A 23986-nucleotide genomic window follows, 5' to 3' on the forward strand; every position below is an offset into this window, starting at 1 on the left:
AGTTAATGTGCACAAATGGAAACACTTTGAACTTGAGCAAAAGAGAGGGGACAGAAAATACTTTCAATATGTGGGCAATTTCTGCAAGGCCAAAGGGAGAACTGGCAATCATTAACAGGTTCTGCAGCCTATGCGATAGTCTGACTGCTGGTGTAATGAACGCACAGGTCTGACTCATCAATATCTCACTAACAGGGAGATCCATCCAGACGGTCTTCCCCCATCCTACACCATCATCCTGCTCTTCCGCCTGCTACCCGACACGCCATCCGAACCTTTTGATATCTGGCAGATTGCCGACAAAAACAACAACCCCGAGGTCGGGGTCACCGTCAACCGTAAGCCTCTCATCCTGTTTTAGCCCTCAGCTGGAGGGGGAAGCTGCTGTATCTGACCCAACATATACACAGCTGTACACTCATAATTAACAACTTAAGCTGCTTTCTTACTTTCTTAGCGAAACTACAGACAGCCAGAACTAATTGATCATTGTCAGACATGGTAGGTCATTGGAACCATATTGAAATAAGTTGCTTTTTTATTCTCTCATAGAAAGAAAGCCTTCATTTTTAAATAAGTAACTTTTACAAATGTGTGCGAACACACTTGCATGCAAATAATTATGATCATGGACCTAATCCATCCTAGGTTTTTCTCTGTCCCTCTTGTTCCCTGACAACCATGTGTTCTCTATAGTCCTGTCTGTGCTTTGCGTGCCACCACATCGTAACACACTGTCAGGGATTCATCAGAGGCCCTTCTCTTTTCAGCTTCCAGCAAGACAATCACGTTCTACAACAAGGACACCCGAGGAGAGATCCAGAGAGCCACGTTTAACGAGGAGAAAGTGAGGCGGGTTTTCCATGGCAGCTTCCACAAGGTAAACACAATGCATGATACTTATACTCTGTGCACCACATAGTGATATTATTATTATTGTTGTATGCAGAATATTGTTTTCATTCTCTTCACCCCCTCTCACATGTATTGTTTTAAAAGATGTCATATGTTTCTAGGAGACATTTATGCTTCGCTTGAGTTGGCTGAATCGCCTTACAGCCAATGTCACATTACCTGCTATCAATCTTAGAGTGCTGGTCTGCTGTCAAAGTGGCCTTTAGGCCTTTTTTTATGATTTGACATTAAGTTTCGTTTTTATAGACCATGGGCAGTTAATATGATAAATGGGTCGTGGAGGCTATAAATATGTTTAAAGAGAGGTTGGAGGGAAACTCTGATACCTCAGTGTGGCAGCGTAATGTGAAAACTGTTACAGTTTACCATGGAGGTCTGACCACATCAAGACTGGAGAATATCCTGGTAGTTGTTAAGTGAATTCCAAACCAGTCTGCTCCTAACTGCAGGACCAGTCAGGCGGCTGGATCGATTTTTATTTGGGTTTGGTTGAGTTGGGTTTGAAAATGACTGAAGGCATGTCAAAACTACATCATAAAGGATGCATTTTTTTAATTAAGTAAGCAGTTTTTTTTTTTCTTAAAGGAGTTCTCAGGCAATTTAGTATTTCAGTTGTGAGGCACAACTGAAGCCAAGACATCAGACTTTTAGTACCTAGAATGGGTCAGTCTCCAAAAGTGATGGATCCTACATTTCCCATAATGCAACGCAATAGCATCTTTTGTCAGACTTCACTGGCCTGGTCAAAGCCTGTGTCACACAGCAGTTTATCATAGAAACTTTATGTTAAATTTAAAGTCTCAAGCTCCTTAATAATGTTCTTTGACTTGACAAAACTGCCGTTGTTGTTTTCAAATGAACAGTTTCTTCTCTCTCTGGTCATCACTCATCACATCTAAACCATTAAGGCAGCTGCTGTCTCTAGATGCCAAAAGCTCCTCATAGGAGTCTGATTAGTTCAACGCCTGTGGATTTAGCCACAAGCACATGGCTTGAAGCCTGGCAAGATGGATTTGTGAGATTACATGATCAATTGATCTCGCAAATCCAGCTGCCTCATTACGTAATAACATTGCTTGATTGCCCCTTAAAACCTTTTGCCCAAGCTCCAGTAACATAAGGTACAGTACATGGCTGTATGATGGTTTAAAGATCCTCTCCACACATGTATTAAGGCGTACAAAAATCAGATTCAATTCCTTAAAATGGACCAAGATTGGCTTCCAGACTATCTGTGAAGTCACAAAACACGCTCGTAGGTCTGCGTCTTAGAATCAGATTTAAATGAGCAGAAAATGAACGCTTTCAGCAAAGAAATTTAAAAACAGCCTTCTAGTGTTAAACTCTGCACATCATTCTACACAGTGAAGCTTAAACATTCAGCTGTAGGAACAAGAAGAAAAACACATTTTTGATTGGAGGGGGACTTTAAGGACACTCAGTAGTTGTGTAAGCAAGAATACACATTATTGGTGGAAAAATTGCAAGTTTTGCAAGCAATGCATTAAAAGTTTGAGTCCAGATGTTTCTAACTCATACATTTCGCTGACTGTGAAACTGATCCGTGCCATTATCCACCCTGTCTTTCATGCAAAAAATTAATATTGAGCTCCCTGAGGGGCGTGCTTATTGGAAGGTTGATTAACATCAAATACTCTTCAAACAGTCTTTCAAAACCTCTCTCATCTAACTTGAAATAACCACCCACAGTGGTATTATTGTTTTGCAAACTCTTTTTCTCTCTGCAGTGGTTTAACCACCACATTAGGCCCACATGCCAAGCTTACAACTGTGAGGAACAGCAATTGTGTTGTATGGATTCTCTTGGGGCCACAGCAAGGGAGGTAAAAAGAGACATCAGCTGCCTTTGCGTCCAACTCAAAGCAGCAGTGGAGATAAAACATACTCTTTTATGTTCCATCACAGTAGGGTGTAGAGACTAGAACAATGAGGGACAGTATATTTTTCATACTGAACTGGAATGACTTAAGATGGGAGATTCATCACTGGAGAAAAAAACGACTGGTTCCAATGTACTTAAAGTCACGTCCAATTGCATTTGAGTGGTAGACAGAGTGCCCCTTATTTAGAACAGAGGTTTTTTCCCCTCGTTCTAAGGTAATCAAAATGAAAGACCCTTTTTAATGTACCAGCGTCTTATCCGACATCAAAGATCGCCCACTTCCTGATATTACAGCTTTACAGTTTTCATCAGTACAGTTAGGGACTGATGAGAGCGATATATTGGCTCCCAGATCAGAACGTTTTGCAAATGGCTTTTCAGTTTGACCATTTAGCATCTACACGACTAATTGTATGGTAACTGCATGAATGAATAGGACCCTGGAAAATGTTGGGTCAGGACTGGATGCGAATGACATCACTCCTGGCCTAGTTGGACAGCGGTCTGAACTGCGTGTGTGTGTGTTCTCTGCGTCCGTGGCCGCAGTGGAGACTGTAGTCTGACTGTACATTAAGTAGCCGGTTTGTGGTGCAGTGGCTGTCGTTCCATGAGCTGGTGAATCTGCAGCGGTCTACCTAGCTGCTTATTTGCTGGTCTGCTGAGTAAGTGCCACTGACGACTGCTGCGGTGGTGTGTGTTTACATGTTGTCAGTGGTTTCCCAACACTTTGTCTGCAACTTTTACGGTGTGACCTCAGTGTGTGTGAGTCCGTGCTGAAAGTGACCATGAGGGTTGTTGCAAATGGCAGTCCGTGTGTGGAGATAAACAAAGCGGAACCCAATAAAATCACAGGTTTTTTCTTAACAAAATTGAAATATTCACATTTAAGAAGCTGGAACAAGTGAAGGAATCTTTTTTTTGCTACAACCCTCATCTCTTAATTTGTACAATGTTTTTAAGTTGTTAATTTCATTGAGAATTTCCATCAGAAGCATCACAAAGCTACGTCTACCCAACCAATGTGTGAAATGCAAGTTGCGTGCCACAGTACTGGGTCAGAGCTTTGGCTTTTCTCCTCAGGCTAGTCAATAAAGAGTTACCCAGGCTGGAGAGGTCATGGTCTACCACTAGTTGAACATGTGGGAAAGCTCTCAGAGATGACTTAAGCAGATGCTAGCCACTCACTAGCCCACCAGGGAATCCCCCTTCACACACTCGAAGGGTGGGAGTCCGCAGGGGGAACTTTCCCGCTAACTTAAGTGAAGAAGACATTTTCCATGAGTCGTCATGACTTGAGCGTGTAAGTTGTGCAGTCATTGAAGAGTGCACTGCAAAGACACAAAGCTCAGTGTTTTATGAGAAGCCTTGAATCCAGTACTTCAAACTTTCCTTTCAGGGACTTTGTTGGGAGGGCTGTGCCAAAATATGCATGCGCTAATTAAGACAGAGAGGAAGGTTTATGCCAAGTTGTCCACTGACTGCACTCATTTCTGACAACTTTCTTTAAGAAATGAGGTATCGTCTTTCTGCTACCTGGACAAGAAGCCTTGTTCCCTAAAAACCACACTAGAAATACAGGAGATTAAGTATTAAATTCTCTTCCCAAAGAAATCACAGTGCCTTGTCTGTTCTGGGAGCTTCCCAGCTACACTTATCGTAATCAGTCAAAGCACTGTTTGCATTGAATAAAACACCAATCCAATGGAGATCTATACTGATTATGTATTTCCCTTTACTCTCAATAAAAGTAAACTTGGATGCATTTCCATCGAGAAGACTCACCTGCTTATTAGTGCGTGAGTAAGATCAATAGCAGGATTATGAAAACAAAGAACATACGGGACAGAGCCAAGAACAATAAAATCTAATCTGATAGAAATCATGGAAGTTTGTCAAGAGCATTGAGGCGGTGACGGTGTCAGCTTGAAATCGTACCATATGCACCAGTGTTGACGCAGGGGAACACAGTAAAACCCTCTGTGTTAACAATTGATTAACGAAAAGTATTCTTCTGTCAACACTTCGCTGCAGAACGGCCAGATCACTTAGCAGCAAATACCATCCACTGAGGCAGCAGAAAGCAACTTTTTCTGAGGCTTAACTTTCCAGTTACAACAGTGTTTTTATTATGTTTACTTACTGGTCAGTGAGGTAATATATACATGCTCATTATTTGCCATCCCAGTATATCATCCAAAGCTGTTTTGGTAAGCCCTCAGGAGCATCATGGTGTAATATACCCATGGCAGGATCCTGGGATAAACGACACCCCTCTCTCTTTGCGGTCCACCAGATAGTTTGTTCTGTTGCCAAGGAAGTCAACTGTAATTTTGTGATTGGTCGCCAAGAACCATGGGCCTGGTCTGTGGTTGGTACGGCTTTGTAGAGAGAAATGGTAGCTCGCTTTTCCTGACAGAAAGAAGGCTTGTCTGACTGTCGAGCAAGGGAAAATTTGCAACTGAGAGGGGAAAGTATGGAAAGTGTAGGAGTTTTGATGGCACGCCGCAAATGATATTGGTTCAAGATGTGGAGTGGGGTTCTCTGGACAGGAAACTTCAAAATCTGGCACTTTGTCATTCTGTGTTGTTATACAATCACTGACTACAGCATTAAAGCTGCATGGGAATGCCAGGCGTTGTGTATTTTCTTTTTGTATGATCCATCCATCTATAGAGACATCGAACAGCTGCCACATGCCAACCACTCTGGGGTAATATCAGAATCTATAATTAACATCTTCAGCAAAGACTGAACAATTTCCTGAATCTAGCAATTATATGAAATACCATATCAGCTCATCTACACACTTCAGACAATACACTTTAAGACGGTTCACTGAGGTTGTTCCCAGCTTTATGTTTGCACTTAAAGAATTTCCCTTCTCATTAAAAGGGCGATCATGCCACTTCCAAACAGAAACGAATGCCAAACCAAGTTTTTATAAGCTCCAGTGCTCTTAGTAGTCTCAGCCAAGTAATTGTGTTGCAACCGAGCTGGCAGCTGTGAAGTATTGAGAAGACAAGAATGTTCTGTTTAATTGTGCCCTCTGCCCATCCCCTGCAGCTCCACATCACCATCTCTCCAGAAAAAGTCAAGCTCAACGTGGACTGCCAAGAGGTCGCAGAGAAGCCCATCAAGGAGGCCAACAACATCACACTGGATGGCCACGAAGTTCTTGGCAAGATGGTCAAGTCTGGAGGCGGAAGGAGGCAGTCTGCAACAGTGAGTGAAAAAAAAAAAGCTTTTGCGTTTAAAAAAAAAATAATTTGGAGGAGATCTCACCATTTTCCAATAAATCAATATCCAAAACCTCTTGTGTATAAATGCACAATTAAGTTTTAAGTGCTCCCAGCAACTGCTGGAGGGATGAAAGCCTGCAGCTTTGTATTTCTCTGAGGCACTCATTGTTGTCTGTTTTCAACAGTGTTCATTTTCATCGCAAATTAATTTTGTTACACCCCATCATCTTTTTTTCCCCTTCTTCTGTTGTGTAGTTCCAGCTCCAGATGTTCGATATTATCTGCAGCTTGAGTTGGATCAGCAGAGACAGATGCTGCGACCTGCCCTCCACAGTAAGAACAAGTGTCATTTTAAAAAACATTTTATAACAAAGTCAAGACAGAAGGCCTTCTATAGGTGCAAAAGAGGTATATTTTAGCAGTTTTATTATATTTGTTTGTATGTACATGTCCGATTAAATGCATTTGTTGTTGAATCAGATCATTCATCTTGAAATTTGTTGGTACTTCTTGACGGAACCATTTCCATGGGGCTTTATGGTATATACTCTAAGAATGTATAGTTCTCATGTATGCTGGTATGTAGTTATTAGGTTGATAACCAGATTGCAGTGTAAAAGAAAGTGCCTGTGCTGAGCTGTATAGAACCTTGTATCCTGTGTAATTTAGCTAATCGCACTGTTGCCAGTATGATCGTCCACTTACATGAAAACAAGTGCTCCTTCAGATCGCGGAGCAGGCAGTAAATCTCTTTTATTTTGATACAGTTTAACTACCGGATGCATGCACATTTATCCAATTATGAGTAATTCATCTATAATTTGCATCTAATATAAATACATCAAGTCAATGACTGCAGTGCATGTAACTCATTTTGTCAGAGACTCCTTCCCAAATATGTCGCTGAGCATCTGCTCTTAAAGCGCCACACCAACTCTCTCTGATTTTAGTCAAAGTTCAGCATCTTGCAGGGTGTATAAACTGTCAGTCCTGCTTAAACTCTCCCTATATATACTCTATAACGCTTTGCCAGGATACTGTCACAAAATGACATCAAGGATTTTATTTTTTTTACCCCTCGCATTCTGTGCCAAGACATGGTCTCAATTATCAGTGGGTGGGTGTGAAATGGACTAAAGGGAATTCTTATACAAAGTGTTTATTTCTCTTTTCTAATCTCTATTTCTTCTGAATTCCTCTCCAGAGAGATGAGGCCAAGTGTCCGTCCCTTCCCCATTCTTGCACATGCACACAGGACAGCATCGGCCCTCAGGGACCTCCCGGACCTTCGGTAAAGACACCATCAATCCTTTTAACGGATAAAATATTTTTCTCAGAAGTCAAACATGTTGTGATGATGATGACAAAGCCATGCTTTTAATGACTGTACGGCTATAATGAGCCGCTTTGCATTTGCCTGCTATACAGTTTGAACTTAAGTCAATGGAGGATGTCCTTCACATCAGGAGCAGTATTTTCTTTTCCTTCAGAAAGAGCAGTTGAGGATGAGACCAGTGGCACGCAATGAAATGTGGGCTTGGGGAGAAGTGTCAAAAGATAAATGCCTGTCGGAAAAACAGCAGTAAAGAGGTCTTGAGCAGAAGTCTGGAATATGTGTGTTTGGTAACCTCACTAAGCCCCGGTGAGGATTTCGTAGGGCTTGGGGTTTTAGGACTTTTGGAATCTGCTCCTGTTGTTACACTCACTCTGCGTTTCTGGCTCCTTGCTTTTCCAGGGAGGCCCAGGCTCTAAGGGACCACGAGGAGATAGAGGAGAAAATGGCAACCCTGTGAGTAACACCTTACATCACTTTGAGCACAATGAATTTGTAGCTGTATTAACTGTAACTTTAGTATTAGGTAAAGTATCAGTAAATTGAACCGTTCATAGTGAATGAAGCTCAATAATGCTAAATCCACACATGATAATCTCACTGCCATTGTGCTCCTGAAGCTGCTCCGCTACAGCCTTACATTAGCTTGCACCATCAGACAAAGCAAATTGCACACATCTGAAATCAGTTACTGACTGTATATTTTTCCTCAGCTTGATTTAAAGCAGGCCTGTGTCAAGTTCCCTTTACACTGTTAATGTTCATTGTGTGTCTCTGTCTCTCTAAGTCTTTTGTGTGAGTATGGCTATGAAACATCTTTATTTTTTGTCTGGGTGATGCTGTAGGGTCCAATGGGTCCACGCGGTGATTCAGGACTCCCAGGCTCAATGGGACCACCGGGTCCACAGGGCCCTAACGGACTGTCTCTACCCGGAGAGCCTGTGAGTTAATCCTACGCTACAAAAGTCTAAAGTATCAGTAGTAGATGGGGTTTAATGTATAAGACAGACGCTATCACTTATGATTATAGTGCTCGTGTTGATATGAATGTGCAGTTTATGTGCAAATTGCTGCAGATACACCGGCGATTAGGATTTACAGTGAAAGTCAAAACATTTAAAACTCCCCGCTTCCTCACGCCAGGCAGCTCGACAGATTCTTTATTTTTCTTACCTGCAGATGTTCTTATCAAAACATGGAATCAATCACAATTACGGACAAAAAAGGATTAAACAAACCCCTTTTCTTCCTCCTCCTCTTCTGTATTCAGGGTCGCCCAGGACCAAAGGGAGATCGTGGAGACCCGGGCCTGACTGGATTGCAAGTGAGCACTCCCCTCTCATTTTGTGGTTTATGAACAGGAAGCGGGAGACTATCCATGGAGAGCGCCGCTGCTACTGGATTCAGTCCACATGGCGAGATAGAAACCACACTCAGAGTGGGAGGTTTACCATGCCATCCTCAGGGAGACCCACACTCTCGAATGCGCATGTTGATTGACAAACAGTAGAAGGCCAGTGATGCAGTTAAATTATAATGGAGCGCAGACTCGTGTTACCAAAGAGGAAATAGGGAATGGAACATGTTCCCTCCCTAGACTTGTAATTGAAGATGATCATGACATTTAGTCCCACTGAAGCTAGAGCATCTTTGACTTATAGTAGATGTCTTTCTGGGGACTTATTGGAAAACCTGACTTTCCATACAGTAACATTAGTAGTTAGGGTTAGAGTCAGATTATTCATATCGCTGCTTTGTCAAGTCAGCAGCAGATTTGAGTTCAGCCTAAACCCACTTCACATTACAGGGGGACTTTTTGGGCATTTTTGAGTGGGCTGATATTACATAGCCACCTCTTGGCCAAGCAACCGTTCATTCATCCAGCTGAGGTCATTCAGCCAACTCCCACCATTCAACCGGAGAGGAACATCACCACTGGTTATTCTAGCCTCTGAATAAGTGAATGCAGACATGGGAGAAAGTCCTATTCTCTGATCTTCAGAGCGTATTGGCAACATTGTCTCGTTGTTTTTACACAATAACGCTTATTGTAACAGCACTGTCTATGCAGATGTCTAGTAGACATCATGTGTCAACACACAGAGGGAAATTGTTCCAAATTTTAGTAATGAGATGATATATTATCTTTGGCGAAATAACTGGGAAACTTTTTTTTTCTTTCTGTAGTTCAACAGAGTCTTTAGGGAGCTGTATAAATGTGTTGTTCCTGTTCATTAGCATTTGATTGAGTGTGTCTGCTTTTTTCCCAGGGTTCTCCAGGGTCACGTGGTCCTCTGGGCCCAGTTGGACCAAGCGGAGCACGGGTAAGATCTGCCTCCAGGCCTGCATAGTGTACACACTGTGTTCAAAGCCCACAAATGGATCCAACACTTAGTTAAGCTAATGTTTTACATGCGATCCCCCACTAAGCTCAGCGGATACAGAAGAACTGTCTAGTTTTTGCATGTTCTCACTTGCGTCAGTCAGAAGAAGTGAGCCACCGCTCATAAATGTAATTTAAAAAGACGGACTCACGGCTGAAACCAATATAAAGCCATGACACTGATGTATTGCATGAAGGGGGTCCCCAAGTGTGTTGTAACCCACGTGTGATTATATGTTGTTTCTACATAGGGGCCACCAGGAAAGGAGGGACAATCTGGACCCAGAGGCCCACCAGGGCCAATGGTGAGTGTGTGTGTACGTGTGTGTGTGCTTGTCTCCATGTCTTTGTGTTGTGCAGTTAAGGGCCAAATAAATATTCCTAGGAGCATACTTTATTTCCTGATATATCTGCAACAATTACTCCTCTGGCTCCACAGTTGCACTCTGCTGGAACAGCACATAAAAAAGCAGACTGTAGTCTGTAGGCCCAGGATGATACATGCATCATGTTTTCTTCTTCTGTGGTTTGAGGAGGTCTGAATCTACTCAATCCAGCTATCGGCGTGCCAGTATAACATTTTCTCAACTATAGCATCCTGAGTGCTCCAAGACTCATTAGCAGTGCCTGGTGGCTGGTGTGTTTGTGTGTGTATGTGTGTATGTATACATCCTGGCCTTGTTGGCTGGTGTGCATGTGTGTTTCCATCATCCGCTCTTTAGAGTTCTTGGCAGCTTGTGCCACATGCCCCCCCACTGCAGATGTCAAAGCATATATCCAAACTTAAAGCTTGTTACACAACTGTTAAAAGGGAACAGGAGTTAAACATAGCAATTATGTTTATTGTGCAGTGATTTAAAGTAAACATTTCTCTTTCGTTATTTTTTTTTCAGGGAAGCCCTGGAAACCCAGGTGTACCAGGAATTACTGGAAAACCAGGGAAACCAGGAGATACAGGAAGCCCAGTATGTGCTGAATGACAAGACACAAATATGGTCACATGACAATATTTATTGGAGGTTGAGATTGATCTAACACTGTTCTTCTTGTTAACAGGGATCTGTTGGCCTTAAAGGAGAGAAAGGAGAGAGGGTATGTGTTTTGTTTGATTGAATCACCATACACCAGTAATAAGACATCATCAGTGTGAAAAGCAATCTCTTCATGTCCATGTCTTTGTTTTCCAGGGAGACTTTGCATCCCAGAACATGATGCGCTCCATCGCCAGACAAGTTTGTGAACAGCTCGTGAACAGTGAGAAAAACCTTTCTAAATCTTTAAGGAAGTTTAAAGTCGCTAAAGCGTAAATATAATCCAAATCTGACTGATTTTATTCTTCTCTTGCAGATCAGATGAGCAGAATTGACATGATGCTCAACCAGATTCCTTCTGGATATCGCAGCAACTCTCCAGGACCACCGGGTCCTCCAGGCCCTCCTGGCAACTCAGGATCCCGCGGAGAGCCTGGACAGCCTGGTCGCACCGGTTTCCCTGGAACCCCAGGTCAACCTGGAAATCAAGGAGAAAGAGGTAACTCCTTTTATGAATGTTTTGGATTGTTACACAGCAGAGAGCTGGGGAATAAAAAGCAAAGGAAGAGAAATGAATGAATTTAGGTCTTGGTGGTATGGACTGTATAGATTCTAATGTTGGTCCACCACGAGTGGAATTACAACATTACTGCATTGCTTATGTGGTTTACGCATGATTTAAGTTAGCATTGCAACACATTATTACTCTTCCTGTGTTTCATTCACGCCTTTTATAGTTTTACTCATTTCCTGGTACTGGTGTTTTCTCCAAAGCATGCTTTGTTGGTGCGAAAGTAATTTTAACTTGTTCCTGTGGTTTATGTAGGTTTGACAGGAGAGAAGGGGGAGAGAGGATCTCCAGGAACTGGTATCAGAGGACAAAGAGGCGCAAATGGGCCACAAGGTAACATTTTCATGGGTGATCCAGCCCATATTTTTACATGAACACTATTATCTAGCAGTTGCAGACAGTCTGCAGGCCTCCCACCACTCTCTTAAAACATACTTACACTGTAACAAAGTTTGAAATTGACTTTTTTGAAAAGAGAACCCACAATACTCTCTAAACAAGACCGTGTCAGTACACCGGCTTTGCTTTTTTACAAAGAACCAAACAATGCCAGTGTGTGATTTGACACACTAGTTTGTCTAACAGCGTGTGTCCTGTCCTGCCGTCTCACCCTTTTACATAGATGACAATTCGGCTTGGTTACTTCCCCCGCTGCCGTTTTGTCTGTGAAACAATACTCTCCCATCCTGTGTTCGTACGTTATATACAGAATGTCAAGACGCAATAACAGGCTGTGTAAAAGAGGCATGACAGCTTTTTAATTTCTTTTTTTTCTTCTGGACCTTGGGAGGACACAGAGTACTCCCTTTAGTCCAATTAAAACAACACATTCCAGCCAGAGGCCAAAATTTACCTACAGTATATGTGTCTCAGTCACCTTCGTTTGGCCAGCTGCACGGCATAAATTCTTTGGAGGGACCCCAAACATATTCCCAATTCTTTCCTTTCTTAAAGATTTATGTCTTGTGTATATTGAGCTTCTCCAAACACTGCACACATCAGAAATGTAATACAGTGAATGGAAGGTATTTATATCCGTCATTATGGAGAGAATTTCTGTGTCTGGAGTTTAAACAATCAATCAGTTTCCAGTCAAGCCCATGATCCGTCTTTTTTCAAATATTTATTAAAAAATTAATTGGGCAGATTTGTCAGTTTGAAAAAGGCTTTAACCTTTCCTTACGATTAACATGCAATTTGTTTCTCTAAAAAAACTGACCACTTCTGAAGATTTCCTTTCCCTGGGGAAGCTTTTGTGAAACAGAAGGAACCTATTGATGTCCACCCCACAACACCAAACACTGACATGACTGTTTCTGTGAATGAAGTGAGAAACAACTGCATATTAGTCGGAGAAAGTCCACTCTGATGAGTCACTACTGTGTGTGTGTGCACGGTATGTCTGTGAGTGTGTGGGAGAATCAGATTGTTGTTCAATGAGCTTTCTTTGGTGGCTTCATTGACGACACATGGGCTCACTTAAGGGAGAGAAAAAGAAAGAGGGGGAAAATTCCATCCTGAGTTTTTAGCGTCTAGACGGTTGGGGTCGGGGGGGTAACTCCACACAGACTTTTTTTTTTCTTGGTCAAGCTTTTTAATTGAGCCATTGAAAAATGTAAATTACAGTGCAGCACTGCACCCCGTGGTAGCCCCACCATTTTCACTTAAGATTTACGGGTGATGTCAGTGGGTTTTTGTGCTGAGCTATAAAGACTTTTCAAACTGGTTTTACTCACCTTCTCTCCCCCCCATTTGCAGGACCACCAGGAGAGTCAAGAACGGGACCCCCTGGTCCTTCTGGCTCCGCTGGATCTCGCGGCCCTCCAGGTCGTCAGGGTACCCCAGGGGTGAGGGGACCACCAGGACCCCCTGGATATTGCGACTCCTCTCAGTGTGTTGGCATTCCTTACAATGGACAAGGATACACAGGTACACTCAACACTGTTTAGTTCCTGCATGGTACTTCATTAGATAAAAGACTAAGTGTATGCAGACTAATTTCATTCGCAACTTAGTGCACTACTACTTTCTTTGATAATGTATGGAGATATGAATGTAAGTGCTCCAGAGTATTGATCTTTGAATAGGAAGCTGTTATAACTTATTTCTATTAGAAGTTCAACTGACTGTTCGCTAAGCCCCTGCTCACCGCCGCTACATCTATCAAGCTTTTTTCTCCCACACAGAACGTTAACAGCTTGGCGGTAATCTTTGGAACAATAGCTCTTTGATATCATACAGAGGAAGACAAAGGAAGGCTCTGTATTCCTAGCCTGCTACTTTTTTACCGAGAGTTAGTTAGTTCTAGTATTAAAAGTACAATAGGAAGTAACAGGAAAAATGTAAGATCAGACTTGTAGCCTACTTTAATGCTTAGCTTACAATCTTGGACACAGGTTTACGATTAATTAGTTCTCATTTTCAAACTGTTTCAATTTTAACATTAAATGAGAAAAGGCCTTTAGAATGAGGAATGGCTGAAACACCATGCTAGCTTGGGTATTTGGAGCGTAAACGTCCCCAAATAACATAGCGACTAGGAAAGAGCTGCTAATGTTAGCCTAAACTGTTAATAGTAACATTGCAGATTGGCTTTGAACAACAGGAAAATACTTCACGCGTGATCATAGAATGGCCATTTTTGGACACAACCTATTACCCCTTAAAAAACTGAGGTAATGCTCGTTTACATCACAGTAACTAGGTCTTAAGCTAGTTACCCAAGCATGCTAACGTTTGTAGCTTACATTAAAGATTAAACGAGTACACCATCTGTATCTACCAACAAAAATCATCTGTAGCCTGGAACGGGCGGGGCTTAAACAGGAAGTATGATGGCTGGACTAACCAGACTTAGTTAATTTGAGCCTGAAATTGATATGGGTACATCAGGAGTTTCTATATTTATTTTATTAGAAAACTACCCTCAGGGGAGGGGTTCAGCAAACAGTCAGTTGGGATTCATGATTTTTCAATACCTCCATACATTTGATGTACAATTTTAAAGCTGGCATGTAAAGCATTCTAGCTAGTTGTGAATGATGACTTGCATTAAATCATATAAGATGCTTATAACTTTATTCCACAGCGAAAACTCACACCCTCTTTGAACTATTTTCAGGTTTGGCATAGTAAACGTTCTAAGTCGCCTGTGCCGCTTACACTTTGAAGTCCTGTTTCTGAGATGTTTGCCCATTTGCTATGGGGCATGTAAGGATAATCACCATGGACATAAATTGAACACTAAAAACAAACATTACGAAAGCCATAAAACAGAGCGGAGCGGACTGGCACTAACATCATCTCACAGCTACCAGCTACAGTGATGGCAACCTGCTGGCCTGTTTGCATCTTGAACCACAAACCGTTGGGAAAAAAACACAAAAAAAAACAGAGACTGAGCATTTCTACGAAGGAAGGAGCATGTACAAATACCACCCCAAACAGCTACTAACAAAGAGGATTTCATAACTGAAAGCAATGTTAATGTAGAGGTGATGTGTGTAAATAAAACTAATTTGTGTGCCTTGTAAATGATTGTATGAACCAGGACATGTCACTAAAAATCCTGTTAACATCTGTAGAGCTTGTGCCTCATAACCCTCTGCTTACTTACCACCAGCATAACCTCTGTTTACGACGCCTTAAGTGCCTTAAACAGCTCTGGTCCAAACTGAAGCATGTTCCATTTGTACTTTTAATCATCATGTTCTTTGTGTACGTTGACCATCTCAGTGCTAAATGTCGCTCTCCTGCCATTTCCATGTGTCCTTTGTAGTATGAGCTGGTTATTTTACTACATCTTATTATCCAATAGCTTGATGGATTTTTATTGTAAATGTCATCCAAGCATTTGAAACAGTTTTTTTTTTACTTTAGCTTTTTGGTACTTTTTTGGAAACAATAGTTTGACACCGGGAATATTTTAGGAATTCCATAGTGCAATATAATTTAAATTGTGCATGTGAAGAGTTATAGAAGGAGCCCTTTTTTTGATTGGCCATCCCAAATATTTTTCTAGCACCCCGCTACCAGCCTGAACCTGAGGTAGTGCCTATACCTGCGGAGCCCGCTGGAGAGTTTGAGACAATACAGTCACCTGGTTACTCACGAAACCAACGAGGAAAGAGATCACTACCACGGGACAATACACAAACCCTAGCATCATAGCTGCAACAAGGAGTTCTCAGAAAGTGTAATATTGAAAAAACTTACATGATCACTTATGTGAGGATGAAGTGATTTTCAGAGCAAATCTAGTACTATATGGGTTTGATACCCCTGGCTATATTGAACATATATTTTTTTCTTTACATGAGAAAGTTTAGCAAGTTGAATACAAACCTACATGTTCATTCATTACAAACCTGTGTGCTTGCTAAGTGTCCCCTTTAAGTGTCTGCTTGTAATATAACTGCAAGTGTTTATCGGACTCCAACGTGTAATGCACTAATCATGTGAAAACCAGCAGAAAGTACGTCGAAGGAAGTACAGTATGTATGTTTTTGAACACTTTTTGTCAAAACTTCAGTATGTAAAGCTGTTTCAGATACTCCCTCGGTTAAAAAACAAAGACAATTAATTTGATCTCCAAAGATTTGTTCATTGTGATGTTTTGTCAGGCCTGTAAACCAAATGATAATTTACCTATTGTAACAAACCAAACTTGTTTTTTTTTTTTTTCTTTTGTTTTGTACCAAAGGTGGAATTGCATGTTTGTGTTGTATATTTACTGAGGAAGTCAGAATATAGTTGTTGTTTTCTATCTATGCAGTTTGGATTTGGTTGCAAGACTATGGACATAGAATTGCTTTTCTCATGTTTTAACTGCCCATTTTTGTGAATTCCACACAGCCTTATTTTCTTATTTATTTCTGAAACAGAAGAGGCATTTTTCAATAAAACTACTGAAAATGTAGCATTTGTTTTCGCTCTCAAGTCATTTTTGTCTTTTAATTCTCACAGCATCTATACATCATACACACAACCTAAGATCTGGGCTCACAAATGGAAGGTCAGATCCTCAGCTGCTGTCTCCTGGCTCCGCAACATGCAACCATTTCCCGTTTTGCAGATTTTATCTTGAGTGACAAAGCTGGTTCGTCCCAATATTCAACCATGAGAAATATGCTTTGAAGTTTGAACCTCTTATTTATTTTGACAGCTTAAGATATTATGTCCAGAATGTCAGTTCATGTCAGGGCAACAAGAGCAGAAAGGCGAGAGTGTAAAAACAAACGTGGACTGCTCCACAGCCTCTTACATGCGCCCATTTGGCTTTTGTTGTGTCAGGTTGTAGTGATTATAGATTTCCATGAGGAAACAGTGCAAATAAGACTGGAAAAAACTCACTGATTTTCACCCATAAAGCATATCTAACAGTGAAATAAGAGATGTATGAGGTAAGGAACAACTCACGCTATTTCTGTTTATCGTGATGAAGGGAAAGCGTGTCTGTGGAGGAGGTTCTGCACAAATGCCAGAGATAACGACTGGGGGGGCTGAGGTATTGAGGTCGGGGAACAGCACCACAGGAAGACATGGGAAAAATCCTTAATGGAAACCCTTTTGTTTGTAACTCTCATTTTCCAAAGCTCCCCCTAGCAATGTATAATGCACCTTTTCAAACACCCTTCAATTAGTCTGGGAACCTCAAATAGATTTTATAGAAGTGTATATTTCATGAGAGGAATTCTTGTAGGTAAAGTACAGTATGAGTGTCTGAACAGCTGGTACGCGTTAGTCATAAAGGAGACAAGCGGTTTCTGCAAAAGCATTTGACATACCGAAAAGAGCTTACATGAGAACAATTGTAGAGAACACTGTCGGACATGTATATACCAGAAACGCAGAGCTACGATCTCCCTGCTCACGTCATGATGTCGCTTTCCTATAAAGCCCCTCTTACCTCAAACCAACAGTCTCTGAGACACACTGGCCTATTTGAAATATGTTCGCACCTGTTTTACGTGATACGCTCTGCATACTATTTCTCAACATCAGGCTCTGATTTCTGTTTCAGTCTATGACCTCGTCCGAGACAATGCTTCAGCCTCTAAGTCACCTCTTTTTCCACCACCAGAACTCACTCTGTGTTTCCCTCCAAACTGAAAAAAAAAAGAAAAAACTGACATCAGTGATGTCTGATGCCATCCTCAACATAACCCTGTCTGGTTTCTGTCTGCTGATTTCTTTGAGCGTGCATCTGTGTTCACTTTGTGGCAGGAGTTTCAAGTGGGTTGTTCCAGAGTCTGGGGTTGTTACAGATTTGAACAAACTCCTGTTTTATCTCCGGTTGTCCCCTCACAAACAGCAGACAAAGTGGCGAGCCTTGACAGGTGGCCTTCATTATCAATTAGCATTTAATTATCAAATTAAGGCTTACTAAACCTTAATAAATTGTTTTTTTGGCCACTCTGGCAGCGGAAACAAACTGTAAACTCAACACTGACAAATTGCGACCATGTTAGCTAGTAGTTAGCCCGTTGGCTACATTATAAACACATCCAGCAGACACAAAGCAACACTAGCATTTGCTTGGAATTGTGTTTTTGAATACCTGGGGAATGTAAATTCAAAATTAACTCTGCTTTTATCTCTGTTTTGGTCTCCATCACCCCCTGAGGGAAATTTCTGCTTCTTTTAGCAGCTAAATGCTTCAGTGTGTTCACTAGCTGCTAGCTGCTTTTCAGTACTACAAATGTAGCATACAGTTTGTTTATCAGACATTTTCTGCTGAGATTTGCACCTACAGGAGCAATAAGACTGAATTAAAGTCACAATTTGGTCCTTAAAACCAAAACAATGAGCTGAAAGATGCTAAAACGCTCCACAGAGCTGAAGGGAACTGCAGAGTTGGCTGATAATCGCTACAGATTCATTGCTAAAAGCGACAATAATCTATTGTTCATATAAAATATTAGCTAGTGCAGCTTAGTGCAGTTATTTTTTACCCAGATAAAGACACTGTCTTACGTGAATGTGCAGATACTCCATCAGTGAAAAATTAAAATCTGGGAACAATTTTAAACTCTTACCATACTGCCAATAAATGTAATGTGGAAGAGGATGATGAAACTTTAATACCACTGTAAGATAAAGTCTTGCGTCATTTCATAAAAAGCTTTGATGTAGGCCTACAGTTAGAGAAGGTCAGAGATTCTCAGCCCGTCTAAAGTTTCAAAGACTTCACGCTGTTTCAGTGTGGCAGGAGCAAATCCATATCAAGCGAGTGACGTCATATCAGCGTCGGCAAGTCAAAACGCAGACTGAGGTTCAAAGAAGGCAAAGCTTGATTTACCGGTGAGCTGTGTAACAGAGTAAAGGTTTAAAGAACATTGAAATATGTTTTTATCTTTGTTAATTTATTTGATGGTGAGTTCTTGCAAAGCAGGATTCATGGAACCATGCATGGGCATTGGGCAGAATATAGTCTCGCATTGAAAAGTAATCATAGGTGATTGAAAAGTAGAATTTTATTTGGACTTTTAGGACCGCTATGAAAACACTCGCATGAGAACTGGCGGGATGACAGCTAAATAGAGATCACATGGCTTGGGACAGACATGGGGAAAGTTTTCATATTTTTATGAAAACATGTTCCAGCTTTGCTCATAATGTAACCTGCTGAACAGTACATTAATCATCACAATGCAGACTCTATGTAGAGATTGAACCTAACGTCAAAACAAACATAATTTACAGTGTGGAAATGACTGGAAAGCTAGCCCAGCCCTATCTTAAAGTAGCAAAAGCCACCTATCAGCACCTAAAGCTCTTTTATTAACACATACTTTATTCTTGTTCGTTAAATCTGTACCAAAAAATACACTACTCAAACTTTTGCTCTAGAGCTGCTGGTAGGTGCTAGCTGATTTTTTATTTTGCAAGAGGCTAGCTGCCTCCTCTATTTCCAGTCTTTACACTATAAGCTACTTAGCTGCCGGCTGTAGCTTCATATTTAGTATAAAGACATGAGGGGTGGGCAGCATGGTAGCACAGTGGTTAGCGCTGTTGCCCTACAGCAAGATGGACCTGTGTTTGAGACCGGGCAGGTCCTTTCTGCGTGGGTTCTCTCTGGGTACTCCGGCTTCTTCCCACAATCCAAACACATTAATCGGTTACTCTTGCGTCACATGTCCCTAGGTGTGAGCGTGAATGGTTGTATGTCCCTACATGTCAGCCCTGTGATGAACTGGCAACTTATCCAGGGTGTACCGCGCCATCGCCCAATGTCAGCCGGGATTAGCTCCAGCCCCCCCTGAAAAGGATACGCAGTTTCAGATGATGGATGGATGGACACGAGAGGTGTTAATCTTCTTGCAAGAAAACTACCCAAAATGTTGAACCATTCCTTTGAAAGTGCAGGAACCCAAAGGTTCCCAAAAACATTTTTCCCCCATAGTATTAAGGGACTACAATTTGTATTTTGTTGTATGCTAAAGGTCATACATGTAAAAAGGTGCCAAATTCATAGTCCAAGGAAGTTTAGCATCAGGCTTCATCCAAGAGCTGCCCAGCTGGCAGCGCTAATGTTGACTCTTGTTTTGCCTCTGTTTCATGCTCTTCTTTTCTTCGCTGCCAAACATGGTTCCTTGGCCGGAGAGGTTTGGTTAAAATACACCCTCAGGGCAGCGCTACATCCTAATCCTCTGAGGATAGAGTGGACACCACAGTGACTCACTTTCGTCTCTTGAAGTACTAAGTAGTATCATGAGACAGGACAGGCCAAAGCAAGATGGATGGCATGCTAACTTCTGTAGCTATTTCTGCAACACGATGCATAAGAGGTCCTTTAAAAAACGCCCAACTTTCTGTTGTTAGTTATTTATTATTAATTTTTGAATGTTTTAAACTCAAATTCTTACATATAGACCCTTTAAATGACAATTATATGAACATTGGTTGCTCAAGGATACTTCAGAAGGGTGAACAAGCAAGGGCTGCATCACACATGTGAGGGAAAGTGACATATCACAGTGTCTTTATTTCAGAAGAGTTGAGCTGAGGTCTCAAACCTACAATGGGATAACGAGAGGGGTTGACCAATATGGTTTTTTGACGAACAATAATAATAAAGCATTTTATTTGATGGCCTTTCCTACAAGCCAAAACTCTGTTCTGATTTTATGTTGGGTCTTTTTAGTCCAAAAAATCTCCCCTCTGAATTTTCCTTTTGGCAGTGTGAACGAACCTCTGACCCAGCAGGACTACGCAACACTCCAACTTTCCACTAAAATGCCATTGAATAATTTATCATTGTTGGATACTTTCGTGGATTTCCATCCAAAAACGCAATAAAACAAATTTACAGTAAGTTTCCTGTAAACACCACAACCATACAGTATCATACTGTAAGCTTGGCTTTAATGTGGCTGAGAAAGGGAACCAATGCACAAAAGGATCCAGACACTAATGTATATGAATCGCTTCACCCATTAGAACAGAGTGACTTTGATTCTTGGCGTGCCAACCAAAACCTGAGGAAGGAATGAAGTAGTCCTTTTGAACTCGAAGGGGGGTTGACTCCTCAGAGGGCAAATATTCAGACAGTAGGTTTCCACTCAATGAGATGCCAAAAGCAACAGCAAGCAGCACTCCCCTTTGAATATGGGAAGGGGAGGACCAACAGTTCTCAAGCTGAACTTGTAGAAAACCAACGTTGATTGTGAATTATTCCTCTTAAAAACCTCCATGTCCTCATTTGCCACGTTACCTGTCACCAAAATGTCCTCCAGAAGGGAAACGAAGCAAGGAAGTATTCAGTGTTTTGTTGGCTAGATAAAAATCACTCCTGATCCATTCCAGTGGTCCCTGTTGCTGCTGCTGATGGTATCATGACACTTAAATCACAAATAAGAGAGACAGATAACTCTCAAAAGGAAACTTACACTTATATAAGGCTTGTTATAGTCTTTTCAGCATTTTCTGTCTCACACGTGTGGAGTCTTAGAGCTGTTGTGCTTCAGATTTCCACCCTGGTTGATCTGGCAGCAGTTGTGGTTACTGAGATAACAATGTGTGTATATTTTAATACAGGAAACACTCCTTAAGCAGCTGCTTTGTCAGAAACACAATGATGAGCCACCGGTGTATTTGTTTACATTGCAGCCAAACAATTAGAGAAGTCAGTCCAAAATAATACAACCATGATCAGATTAATGCTGCGCACGATGCGAGCAGGTTCCCACAGAGCGACCATGCTGAGAGGCCTGTAGCTCTTTATCCAACAGCTCATTGTGGCTGCGCCTGTTATCCTGTGTTATCCCCTCGCACAAAATTAAAATGATCCCCTGATGATACAATTGTGAAACAGATACATTGTGTTTCCTGTGGCTGCTTCACAATAAAAGACAGCCTGTGTGTCCCCAGCTGCTTTTAATGTAAACAGCAGGAATTGCTGTTTAAAGTACCATAATACAGCTCCGATATCTACAAGGTAAAGTTGAAAACACTAATACTGGATTTTTTCCTGTGAACGCCTCATGGTTAGGTAGGTGATTTAAATCAGTGGTGGACTCTGTCAAGATCGTTAAATAATACTACATAGAGAGATAATTACAGAATGCACACCTGTTTATTTGCAAGGCAGGACGGTCTCTGAAAGTCCTCCACTCAGTCCAGAGCTCTACCCTCTGTTGCACGAAGCAGCACATGGGGAGCACAGCTGTAGAGATCACTGTTTCGAGGCCAACAAGTGTTTTGAATCCTCTGCCTATCCCACAAAAGGCTGTCCCGTTGTTTGTGAAATGTACGACCTTTTGGCAGAGGGAGCTTTGATGGTGTACTTGCTGAGAGATGAGGGTGGTCCTTGACGATCTGTTGATGTGTTGTGACTGGAGGGCTAATGAGGTTAAGCTCATCCAGGGGATATTCGTGAGCACACAATAGTGGTTGAGTGTTGTAGGCAGGCACATTGTTAACTGAAAATCAACATCCTTTTATATTCGCAATTCATCCAAGAGCGTAGGTGCGGATGAGACGTCTATATCCTGATTGATTCAACATTCTCACAAGCTTTTCCCCCCCGACTGTTAACCAGTGTACATGTTTGGTCTTACCTTGTGGGGGTGTTTAAGTGCTCCCAGGCAGCTGTGAAATATTTTATTGGAATAAATCATCCCAACTCTCGACATGGTCCATCTGCTTCTATTAGAGCTCATTTATTTCGGCCTTATTTTCCAGTGCTTTCAGCCCAGTGAATTTTTACAGCATCGCGGGCCAAATGAGGCAGAAATGGTGCATCTTGTGGCATTTCTCACTAAAGATATCAGACATCCCAATGCAGCTGCTTGTCAGAGTGATCTAGCATGACTCGAGAATGAAGTGTGACAAACGTGGTGGTAAGATGTCTTCCGAGTCATCTTGTATTTATTAAGTTACCGCCAGTCGTAAATACACAAAAAGCGATTTCACGGAAACAAATATTTATTTGTAACTAAAGTCCGTGCCACGCTACATGTCTGCCCTCTGAAGTGGTCCGGAGCAGGACACATGTATACATGCAATCAGTTGTTGCCTGTAAAATACCATGAGATGCAATTACCAATATGGCTCAGAGGATGGAGAATGTTCCGGGGACTGGACGCAGCCACATGGCTTCATACAGTTCAGCTAAGCTGGGACAGGATGCTCCTATAAACAAGCTCGAAATGATAAACAGTAGGTGGTTCACGTCTCTCTTCAGAAATGGGCACACTGGGATCAAAAATTCTGTATGAACAAACCTGAGACCTGTCATCAATGTGCTTTGACATTCCCTCAGAGTTGTCTCATTTGAAAGATAAAGGCCTGAAGTAGTGAAGGTATCTACTGTAATATTGCACTTATTTTAAAGGAACAGATAGACATTTTGGTAAATTTCTTACTATGAGTTAAATGAGAAGATTGATACTTGCATGTACAATAAATATGATGCTACAGTTGACTGCTGTTTAGCTTAGCATAGAGGAGAGACTGGAAATAGGAGGAAACAGCTAGCCTGAGACGGCTCCACTCATCCATAGGAAATAGGTGGCCGGAAGCTTGATAACGTAGGCTGGTGACTACTTGCACATGTAGGCTGGTTGGAGAACTGTTGTAGGCTAGCTGGCAAGCTAACCATTAACTAGCTAGCTGGCCAGGCTGGTCGTTCAAGGCTATTTAGTCACAATATCTCCTGGAGCTGCTCTCTAATTTGTAGTGCTCTGTTTACTTCTCTGTAGCATTTTGTTCACCATTGCACACCATTTCCTTCATTACAAAGTGACTGAACATAATGCTCTCAGAGCTAACAAGCTTGTTAACAAGCACAATAAGTTTACACAGTTTATTTAAAAGATGTATAGTCTCATAACTGGTGACAAATTGCTCTTTTGTGGAATAGTTTCAACTCTGACAGAGGAGGTTCAACTTCCGTCCCCTCACAGATAAGCACTGTGTCAAGAAGGCTCGCTGTTGTTCAGTTCATTCCAATGTTCTGTTTTAGCTCCTGTCTCTTTAACGCCCCCCCCCCACATGTAAATTATGCAAATGTATGACACAGTGACATATTGTGATGTCACAGAGTCATGCAATTAAAGGCGGGACTACAGACGAGGCGTTTCAGGAGCAGTGTTTTCTGTGGGAGAAAG

At 41.7% G+C, this 23986-nt stretch overlaps 1 protein-coding gene across 3 annotated transcripts in view; it reads left to right on the plus strand.

Annotated features, from left to right (window-relative positions):
- The window catches only part of col12a1a (collagen, type XII, alpha 1a), a 57114-nt gene extending 40821 nt beyond the window's left edge, over positions 1-16293 (plus strand). For 2 of the 3 annotated variants that reach the window (XM_084381894.1, XM_084381895.1), the window contains 17 exons: positions 196-338; positions 771-880; positions 5882-6040; positions 6313-6390; positions 7262-7348; positions 7793-7846; positions 8236-8331; positions 8661-8714; positions 9661-9714; positions 10025-10078; positions 10667-10738; positions 10830-10865; positions 10961-11027; positions 11121-11303; positions 11631-11708; positions 13134-13304; positions 15397-16293. In XM_084381894.1, coding sequence (XP_084238020.1) covers positions 196-338; positions 771-880; positions 5882-6040; positions 6313-6390; positions 7262-7348; positions 7793-7846; positions 8236-8331; positions 8661-8714; positions 9661-9714; positions 10025-10078; positions 10667-10738; positions 10830-10865; positions 10961-11027; positions 11121-11303; positions 11631-11708; positions 13134-13304; positions 15397-15545 — 1645 coding nt within the window. In that variant the 3' untranslated portion in view covers positions 15546-16293. Of the gene's footprint in view, positions 1-195; positions 339-770; positions 881-5881; positions 6041-6312; positions 6391-7261; positions 7349-7792; positions 7847-8235; positions 8332-8660; positions 8715-9660; positions 9715-10024; positions 10079-10666; positions 10739-10829; positions 10866-10960; positions 11028-11120; positions 11304-11630; positions 11709-13133; positions 13305-14496 lie in introns of all 3 variants that reach the window. The other variant, XM_084381896.1, reaches the window with a different exon arrangement.
- Positions 16294-23986: the final 7693 nt, after the last annotated feature.

Source organism: Pagrus pagrus, assembly GCF_965226575.1.
Source record: "Pagrus pagrus genome assembly, chromosome: 18".
Classification (NCBI taxonomy): Eukaryota; Metazoa; Chordata; class Actinopteri; order Spariformes; family Sparidae; genus Pagrus; species Pagrus pagrus.